Genomic DNA, 10,528 nt, shown 5'->3' with positions numbered 1-10,528 from the left:
GTAGAGGATGCCCATTTAAAAAAAAAAATAAATAAGGAGTGAGTTGCAATGGCCATGTTGTGCCAGGAGACAAATGAGGGAAATTTGTAGATTTTCTTATTCTCATTTAAAAAAAAAATCCAAAAAGGCAAACTTCCTTCATCAATTCAACTGATTACATCTCATTCTGATCGAAGACCCCAGAAAGTGAGGAATTGTAGACAAGGTCATTGATCTATTTTGCCTAACAGCAAATTGGACCAGCCCTATTACATGTGCGAGAAGTATAATTAATAAATGTAGCTCGTAGGAGACAAAATTATGAAGTAAAGCATGACAATCCTTAATGATATTGAGAATTCTCAATGGGGATCTAGGTTCAAATTAAGTGTTTCATTCTATGATCCTTTTTGCATCGCTTTCCAAAATGATATGGGTTTTTTTTTACTATTGGTAAATGTTTGCATTGTCTTTGCCAAAGGACTAGATTGATTGTAATAGACCTACTGATCAAGAGAGCCAATAACCCAACATTTAGACTTTAAAGAATAACAGCAAGAAGAATGTGAATAAAATTATTATCCACTTGATCATGTAAAAAATTGTAATTAATTTGTTCATTTCAATTCTCGTATCATATAATTACACAAGCAAACCCTAAAAATGCGGTTGCCCATGTTATGTTTGAGTGGTCAAAACTGTTAAGAATCTTTAGTGGGTGAGGATGTTGAGCAAAGAAACTCTGGTCTGTATCAGGCGCCTAAAGAGGAAGTCCAATCCCTCATCGAGGCTTTCAAGGCTAATCTCCAGATCTTTCAACCTTTTCTGTGCCATTTCTGAACTCTTAACCTCTGCATCTTTGCTTGGATTGCAGCGAGACAAGGTGAAAAGTACAACATCAACAGATTCCACCTCATTCATGGTCTCCTCATGGCTATTACAAGCTACTACTTCTCTGTGCATCAGCTTTGACACAAAATCCCATCGACCCACCTTTGGCTTTGACATCGACGTTGACAAGAATGACAAGATAGCTCGGAAGACAGAAATTGCAACACTGCTGACTTCTCTTAAGATCCTAACCACCATCGTTAAGTCATGATCAAGATTTAAGAGAGGACAGGCTACACACTTCTCTTCCAGACGTTTCACATTTTAAGGCAGCTGTTAACATCCTTCTTCACCCTTTTCTTGAAGGAAATGCATGTTGCAATCTTGTTACCCAACAAACCCTCAAATTTTCTTCTGCGAAGTGCTGAGTGAAGATCAAGGACATTTTCCTTCATTTGAAACAAAATATCCTTTGTAGTCCCGCCTATATCCAGCAATGTGACAGATCCCTCTATCAACTCATCCACCAATCCATCCGGTTGATGGTGGACCAAGGTCTGCTGTGTTTGCGGCATCTGAAGAAAATTCTCCACACTTTTGTACAACTCAACAAGGCCCAATAATGCAACACTGATCGACTCTGCCTTCAATGGGGATCCTGATTGTGCTGTTGACAAAGACTCTAAGGCTCTAAGCTTGCTAAGCTCTTCTTCAACGTTGGTTGCAGTAGGATGGGATCGGGAGGGCATGCTAATGGAGCGAACATGATAACGACTTTCGGGTATTGCAGTAGCATCAGCCATCTTTTATTTCTTTCTCTGCAACAGATCGACTGGGTAGATGTTCTTCAGAGAGAAGATCTTCAGATTGGAGAAAGGATTGATGTTTCTCTCTAGACCCTTTGAACTATTTATAGAAACACATACAAGGATTATAAGAGGAGAGACAAGGGGAATCTTTCTGACTTGGAATTACCATATATCCATATAATGAGCATGTGATATCAATATGCTTGTTCCTATACTCGATGATGTTGTCACATTTTTGGCTTACAATTCCCAAGTTTCAACCTTATTTTATTTCATTCATTCATGCGGGTACGTGTTGATGGACAATTCTATATGCTCTGTAATTAAGCTTATTCATTAACTGGTATACCATCCCCTTTCTCCCAACACACCACCGTTCCCAGCTACTTTATTATTGTTGCAGTTGCGAATCCACCTAATACCATTAATTTTCCAATATAACAAAATGGACACATAGGAGACAAGATCCGAAAGTTTTGAGATAAATGGGATCAAGATCATGGGTGAGATTGAATGTGCAATTAAATCCGGCATATACCTTTACTGGCAGTCAGGAATTGTCATTTTGTAAGTTAGTCAAAATTCTAATTTGGGGTTGAAGTCGAAATTATTTTGTAGTTTAAGAAGGAAGGTCAGCTGATGTAATTTCTTTATGATAAAATGCTCATTTCCAATCGACCTGATTATTCATGACTCAAATATATCATGAATATACCTCAACCAAGCTTGCATCCTTTTGTAATGGTAGAGCTTCTTCTTGAAAATCAGAAAAATTTTTAAATACCAAACATTGTAGAATGTGAATTTTGTGATGCAAACACCAAAACATGTATTTAGGGATGGCAATTTTCTCCATCCCAATCAGGTACCTGGCTTGCCCGACCCTGTCATGTTGGGGATGGGATATGTCAGGATATGGATAGGAGTGGATTCCCTACAATCCCAAGAGGAGCAGAAGGCAACTCTAGACTCGATAAGTGGTGATGATTAAGAGGGAAGAAGTTAATAAATCTATATGATGGTGTTGTAGTGAAGCCTCAGAACCGAGGGGAAAGCAGCACTCAATGTAGAGGTTGTGTAGTGTTGTGTCCTTTTTCGGACCCGGGTATAGGTTTCGAAAATATTGCATATATACCCATTTAGATCTCAAAGAGGGGAAAAAAAAAGAAAAGAAAAAGAAACCAAAATTTAGATCTCAAAGAATAACAAGAATGTAAATAAATTTGTGATCCACTTCATCATGTATAAAATTTTGATCTGTACATTTCAATTCATGTATAATGTCATAAGCAAAACCTTAAAAATGTGGTTGCCCATGTTGATTGAGTGGTGGTGAAAACTGTTGAAGAAACTCTAGTGGGTGAGGATGTTAAGCAAAGAAACTCTAGTCTCTATCAGACGCCTATAAAGGAAGTCCAATCCTTCTTCAAGGCTTTCAAGTCTAACCTCCAGATCTTTCAACCTTTTCTGTGCCATTTGTGAACTCTCAACCTCAACATCTTTGCTTGAACTACAGCGAAACAGGGCCAAGAGTGAAACATCAACAGATTCCACCTCATTCATGCTCTCCTCATGGCTGTCACAAGCTACTACTCCTCTGTGCATCAGCTTTGACACCAAATGCCATCTACCGACCTTTGGCTTTGACACTGGTGTGGACAGGAATGACAAGAGAGCCCGGAAGATAGAAATTGCGACACTGTTTACTTCCCTTAAGACCTTAACCACCATTGCTGAGTTATTATCAAGATCTAAGAGAAGACGGGCTACACACTTCTCTTTCAGTCGTTTCAACATTTTGAGGCGACGGTTGGCATCCTTCTTCACTCTTTTCTTGAGGGAAAAGTATGCTTTAACCTTGTTATTCAACACCCCCTCAGAATTTCTTCTTCGAAGTGCGGATTGAAGATCTTGGACATTCTCCTTCATTTGAAACAAGATGTCCCTTGCAGAGCTACCTATATCCAATAAGGTGACCGATCCCTCTATCAACTCATCCACCCATCCATCTGCTTGATGGTGAGCCAGGGTCTGTTATATTTGTGGTGTCTGAAGAAAACTCTCCACACATTTATACAACTCAACCTGCCCAAACAATGCAACACATATTGCCTCTGCCTTCAGTGATGATTCTTGCGCTGTTGACAAAGACTCCAAGGCTCTAAGCCCTCTCAGCTCTTCTTCAATGCCAGGGGCAGTAGGATGGGATCGAGAGGGCATGCTAATCGAGCGAACATGATAGCGGCCACTGGTGTCAGCCATCTTTTAATTTCTTCTTTCTCTAAACGGCTAGACTTATTTGATGTTCTTCAGAGAAACTTGAGAGCAGGACCCTCTTATTGATCTATTTATAGAAACACAAAGGACAATAAGTGAAGAGAAATGAAGAATCTTGAGAGCAGGAAATCATGTCTCCATAATCATCAAGCATGTGTATATATATATATAGTAGCTGAATATTCATTATTAACTGGTATACCATCCCCTTGTCTCCTAACACACCTCCGTTCTAACTATACTATTATTATTGTTCTTCGTGTTGGGATCTATTCCAAATTTTCTGATCTAACAAAATCTTGCTCTCCACATTTGTCTCAGTTCAAAGGACAAGTAAGCCATCAATCGCAATAAACAAATTAATCAAGGCCACACAGGAACAAGACCTGGAAGCTTTAAGATGGATGGGGATCAAGATCATGGGTGAGCTTAATTGTGACACTCTGGCATGTCTTTGGCTTGTTTTGCTCAATGTAGCCTTTGTCCAAATTAAATATAATAGATCCATGATTTGGAGCTATTCAGTAATGGATGGGTACTGTGAAAAAGTAAAGCTTTTTTATTCATTTAATTAATCGGTGTACAAGGAGAGCCATCGATGAGGACTCCTAAGGAAAAAGGAAAAGACAGATAACAAAGATATGTTATTAGGACTCCTACTTCAAATTGACGAGGATAAGTCAAAAGAAGTTTGAATATATCCAACTTCTCTTGGATAGTATTTAATCCTATCATGTAACTCTTACACTTAATGTAATCTCTACAAGAATTGTAATCCTACTGAAAGTCTGAAATACACATATTTGTCTTGTTTGCTTTGTGTAACTCCAACACTAATCATCACCGAAACCTAGAACTATTCTATTCCTTGTGTTTGCTTTTTGTCTTGTTTTTCTATTACTTTAGCTTCTCCTTGTGTTTGCTTTTTGTCTTGTTTTTCTAGTACTTTAGCTTGGTATCAGAGCTCAAGGCGAGCGGTCCTCAAGGAAGTAACAACTCGGTCTCCAGGACCAGTGATGGAGCAGCAGTCTCAAGCGGAGTTACATCTACTCCATTGATTCATAATGTCATGCATTATTTGCCGATTAAACTAGTCAGCGACAATTATTTGTTGTGGCGAGCCCAGTTTCTACCAATCCTTCGACATCACCATTTGATGGATCTAGTAGAAGGAAAGAAGCAACCACCACCCAAGGAGATTCAAAATGCAAACGGTACCGGAACTATTCCAAACCCAGAATTTGAACAATGGATCAATCTAGATCAGTTGGTGCTGAGTTGGCTGATTTCTTCACTCTCCAAAGGTGTCATGGCATAAGTTGTGGGTCTCTCTACCTTGGTAGATGTTTGGGGTACCCTAACAACAAGCTACTCCACCCACTGCAGATCGAGGATCCTTCAACTGAGAAGACAACTCCAGAGTCTCAAGAAGGGTTCTCTATCCATATCTGCTTATGTTCAATGAGCTAAATCCATCGACGACAACCTCTCCACTGTTAGAACCGGTATCCAATTCTGAGCTTGTTCTCTTTATTTTGGCTGGTCTTGGTAGTGAATGTTGGGGAAGATGGGGTCACTGTAACTTAGGAGGAGAAGCTCTGAGGCGCGTCTGAAGACACTGTCTTTAGAACGTTATTTTCCCCCACTCAGTTTTATTGAGTTTGCTATTGGGTTATAGGCAAATTCATTCCCAGGATAAAACAGAGCCTTGGGCGAGAATCTGCAACCAGCAAAGTTGAAGAGTCTCCAAAGAAACCTTCTGTGAGACTGTAGCAGACCGGACTGAGAGAGAGAGAGAGTGAATTTCGAAATTGTGTTTTGGAGTCTGATTCATGCTCCTTAAATAACTTGTGAAGAGGTATGAGGAAAAGTTAGGTGTTGGTTTAGAGAAGGCACCTTGAACAGTCACAATTTCAACCATTGTGACTGTTTAAGAAGTTGTTAACAGTTGGTGACAGTTAACATTGAATTGTGCCTCTTGATCACACCCAATCGAATCGTGATCAACGGTCATCAACGTACCGAAACCAAAGCCGCTCATCACAAGCCACGTGGGTGCGTGCGAAGTGCGAGCAAAGTGCGCCTCCAAAGCGCCTCATTGCGCCACACACACGCACGCACACGTGTGCGCGCGTGTTGCATGGTATCGAATCCCCATACTCTCCTCTATTAATTCTAAGGAGCGCAAATCAGCTCCTATTGAAATATTGAAAAAAAAACTTAAAATTTTCCAATGTGGGACAAGTTCAAAACTGGATTTTTGTAAGAGAAAAAATGATTTTTTCAAACAAGTGTACAAGTGCAATTTCTCATGTAATTGACTAATCAAACCCATTGGATTTAATCTCTTATGAGATTAAAATCCAACAATCCCTCACATTGATAGATCAATTACATAGTTTCTCTCAATCCAAACTACTATGACACAGTTATGCATACAAAAGTTGTTTATCAACTTAAACCTCTTGTTAGTATAGTTATCTCAGAGCATTGTCAAAGTTATTGGTGGTAAGACATTAAACCAACTACTCTCAAGACAGACCAGAGACACCTATACACATAAAAATGTTCAGTCTCTGCAAGAGTTTCAAATTTTGCTCAGCACTGTTATGGCTATGCGCTTCTTTCTTGGTTTCATGAACAATCCCGAGAGCAAACCCAAACCCTCATGAGAAGCGGCACCACTTCTATGTTCACATAGGTGAAGTTCAACTATATGCTCCGTTATTTGACACATTTCAGAACTTCATTAAGAGTTTATCTCAACCTCTCATCATAACGGACAACACTGTTTATGTTGTGATGGAAAATCTCTTAATGTTAGTGCTAACAGTCACAATGTTGTAACTTGTTGTTACCCATTAAACCCAATACTGATGGCTTTTCAGTTCAGGTTGGGTTACCGTTACAGGTGACTAAGTAAAGGGTTTTAATCCCATCTCTTTGGTTGTCATTCTTACCAATTCTCTGGTAAACCCTTGGTAAGAGGACCAACCAAGTTTTTACTTAACCTCACATAGGTTATAGTGATGACTCCATTTTGAATCAGTTGCCTAACAAATTCATGTTTCAGACTTATATGTTTGGACTTACCATTGTAGGTACCACTGTAGGCCATTGACAGAGTTGCCTCACTATCACAGTAAATGGAAATTGGAGGCATAGGACTAGGCCAAAGTTTTATATCCAATAATAAATTCCTAATCCATTCAACCTCTTTTCCAACAGCCGCTAAGGCTATGAATTCGGATTCCATGGTCGAGTGAGATATACAAGTTTGTCTCTTGGATGCCCAAGAGATCACAACCCCACCAAGGACAAAAATCCATCTAGATGTGGACTTGTTATCTCCATTACCGATAATCCAACTTGCATCAGTGTATCCTTCTAGTACAGCTAGATAATCAAAATAAAACAAGCCAAGTTCCAAGGTTCTCTTGAGATACCCAAGAACTCTCCCAATTGCCTTCTAGTGCTCTGTGCCAGGATTACTTGTAAACCGAATGAGTTTACTTACTGCAAATGCAATATCAGGTCTGGTACAAAGCATAGCATATATCAAGCTCCCTACTGCACTAGCATACTCAAGTTGTGCAATTGCTCTACTAGTATTTTCTACTAGTTTTATACTAGAATCATATGGGGTGCTATATTCTTTTAAACCTAAATGCTTAAATTTCTCAAGTACTTTCTCAATATAATGTGATTGGTCAATTACATGAGAAATTGCACCTGTACACTTGTTTGAAAAAATATGTTTTTATCTTACAAAAACCCAGTTTTGAACTTGTCCCACATTGGAAAATTATATGTTTTGTTTTCAATATTTCAACAGGAGCTGATTTACACTCCTTAGAATTAGTAGAGGAGAGTATGGGGATTCGATACCGCGCAATGCACGCGCACGCGTGTGTGTGGCACAATGAGGCACTTTAGAGGCGCACTTTGCTCACACTTCGTGCACACCCGCGTGGCTTGCGATGGGCGGCTTTGGTTTTGGTACGTTGATGACCGTTGATCACCATTGATGAGATCAACGGTCACGATTCAATCGGGTGTGATCAAGAGGCACAATTCAAAGTTAACAGTCACCAACTGTTAACAACTTTTTAAACAGTCACAATGGTTGAAATTGTGAAAAAATGAATGATTGAAGTTTTATATAATTATTTGTCCCTTAATGTATCATTGGTTCAACAACTGTTGATTGTTCAAACCTTTTCAAGATTACTTGTATGAACTATGAATTAGATCTTTTCCAGATTGTTCAACAATTGTATTACTGATTATTAAAATATTTTTGAAAGTTTTAGACAAATCTTGAAATGAGTTAGAATCATTTCCATGGCTGTCATGATAAAAATTCATTGATAGTTGTGACAAGAGTTGTTTATGGAAGATGACAAAATGGATCTAGATTCAATATATATTATGAGTTTATGACAACATGTCAACATGTATCAAGCATCTCATCAGTTACACTTATCAATTATCAGTTATCATAGCACTTACTATCTGAAAGTGAAACTAAAAGAAAGTAACATGCTAGCACCTCTGAGTCTCTAACCTCCCACAAATCTGCCACTCCACCTAGTTGATAGTTTGAGACAAAAAAGAAAGAAAAATTTGAAAAGGAGGAGGAGGAGAACCTGTACACAAGATTCAAGAAGAAGAAGAAGAAGAAGAAGGAGGAGGAGGAGGAAAAGGAGGAGTATGCAGTCGCATATTTGATTTCATCCAATATTGTCTTCTTGAATCTACAGTTTGGCTTGAGAAGTAGAATATAGAAGATAGAACAGAGAGTAGTAGAAGAAAAAGAGTTTGTTCTTCCTGAGTTTGATAGAAAAATAAAAATAGAGAAATTAGATTTTGGTCACTAGAAACCCTTCATTTTGGGGTTTTTACTTTTTCTTTTACTTTTTTCCAAAATTGCCCATACTAAAATCCAATTTTCCCACCCAAAATCCCTTTAACTTTAGGCTAGCTACCGCCTCATGTAAATTGAGGTGAAAGCCAAAGGCCTACACCTCACTAAACTGAGGCTTACGCCCCTTGCTCTCAAACGGAGGCTATTGAGGCTAGGCAAAATTTGGCCACCTTGCCTTGAGGCATATGCCTCTTGCCTCGCCTCAGTCACCTTTTAAAACCACGGCTTCACCTCAAGAAGAAGTCTTCCATTTCTTGTGACATAGATAAAACACAAAGTTTAGGAAAGGTGGAGGTAAAATCCACCTTCTTTGTTGCGATTGGCTTCATGAACCCATTTTGGAGTAAGTTGAGAAAAACCCAAAGGCAAAATTTCATAGTGGTTTTTGGTGGAAGAGTAGGGCATGGGCCACCACAAATCAATTTATGGGTGGCCCAAGTCCTACACTTCCACCACAAATCAACATTGGGGGTGTAGGGGAAAAATCCCCACGGTGGTATGGACTTGATCCATATTCAATTTATGGGTCCTAATTGAATGCAAAGAGTTATGTATTTTGGGGGCTTTCTCTCTTGTATACTTAGTCTTTGTTTTGTGAGACAAGAGTGAGACTTTTGGTATATTTATGGTTTAAGGTTTTCTATGAGTGAGATTGTGAGTGCACAATTCTATATTCCTTTCCAAACAGATTACATAGTGAATTTCTACTCCTCCCATGGACGTAGGCTATAAGCTGAACCACATAAATTTGTGTGTCCTCTTTGCTTGCTTCTCTTTATCTGTATTTTTCTTTCATTTTTGGGTGTCATTCGTATATGTATTTTTCAGTTTTGAACGACACAAACTTCTACCATGTAAAAGAATTGCATCCAATAATGAAACTTGTGTCCACCACAATGAGGTATGATATGTGGGACTATTGGCATATAATTGCATTGTCTTTGTTAAAGGATTAAATTAATTGTAATAGACCTATTTATCAAGAGAATCAATAACCCAAATTTAGACGGTAAAGAATAACAAGAAAAATGTGAATAAAATTATTATCCTCTTTCTAATGTATAAAATTGAAATCTATACATTTTGATTCTTGTATATTGTAATTACATAAGAAAACCCTAAAAATGTGGTTGCCCTTGTTAATTTTGAGTGGTCAAAACAGCTAAAAATCTTTATCTGGTGAGGATGCTGAGTAGAGAAACTCTGGTTTGTATCAAACACCTAAAAAGGAAGTCCAATCCTTCTTTGAGGCTTTCAAGGCTAACCTCCAGATCCTTGGCTAGCCTCTCCCAACTCATTTCAAGGCTTCCACATTGGAAATATATGATGGAAGCACCGACCCAAATTACCACTTTACTAAGCACTCATGTTCCTATACGAGTACTCTGATGCCCTGACGTGACGAGCTTTCCTTGCAACCTTCAAGGGAGGGGCGTGCAAATGGTTCTCCATGCTTCCTCCTTGGTCTATCAATTCATGGGAGCAATTTGTCAACCTCTTCCTCTCCTACTTCATGAGCAACCGACAGAGCTAAAAGACTATCATATCACTCATGTGGATCAAACAAAGGCGCAAAAAGAGCCTTCAAGCTTACATTGATCACTTCAAAAAGAAGAGCTCGAAGTCTGAGACACTCCACCCCTCAGTCTTCATGCACGCCGCCATCAACATCCTCCAACTCGGACCCCTCAAGTGGTCCATCTCC

The 10,528-nt window shown here is 39.0% G+C and overlaps 3 protein-coding genes across 3 annotated transcripts; all 3 read right to left on the bottom strand.

Annotated features, from left to right (window-relative positions):
* Nucleotides 1-690: 690 nt before the first annotated feature.
* LOC148844081 (uncharacterized) lies at nt 691-1,068 on the bottom strand. Its single transcript, XM_088959498.1, has one exon. The coding sequence runs from the start codon at nt 1,066-1,068 to the stop codon at nt 691-693; it is 378 nt and encodes a 125-aa protein (XP_088815624.1).
* Nucleotides 1,069-1,127: 59 nt separating this feature from the next.
* LOC148844080 (uncharacterized) lies at nt 1,128-1,613 on the bottom strand. Its single transcript, XM_088959497.1, has one exon. The coding sequence runs from the start codon at nt 1,611-1,613 to the stop codon at nt 1,128-1,130; it is 486 nt and encodes a 161-aa protein (XP_088815623.1).
* Nucleotides 1,614-2,972: 1,359 nt separating this feature from the next.
* Nucleotides 2,973-3,881, bottom strand: LOC148844079 (uncharacterized). Its single transcript, XM_088959496.1, has 2 exons — nt 3,705-3,881; nt 2,973-3,650 (listed from the first exon to the last, which is right to left on the bottom strand). The coding sequence occupies exons 1-2, from the start codon at nt 3,879-3,881 to the stop codon at nt 2,973-2,975; spliced, it is 855 nt and encodes a 284-aa protein (XP_088815622.1).
* Between the last annotated feature and the right edge of the window lie 6,647 nt (nt 3,882-10,528).

This window comes from Nelumbo lutea, chromosome 8 (genome assembly GCF_056320005.1).
Source record: "Nelumbo lutea isolate HS-2025 chromosome 8, American lotus-T2T, whole genome shotgun sequence".
NCBI lineage: Eukaryota > Viridiplantae > Streptophyta > Magnoliopsida > Proteales > Nelumbonaceae > Nelumbo > Nelumbo lutea.
The sequence above is the reverse complement of the archived record's forward strand: the minus strand, read 5'-3'. Positions and strand labels throughout refer to the sequence as shown.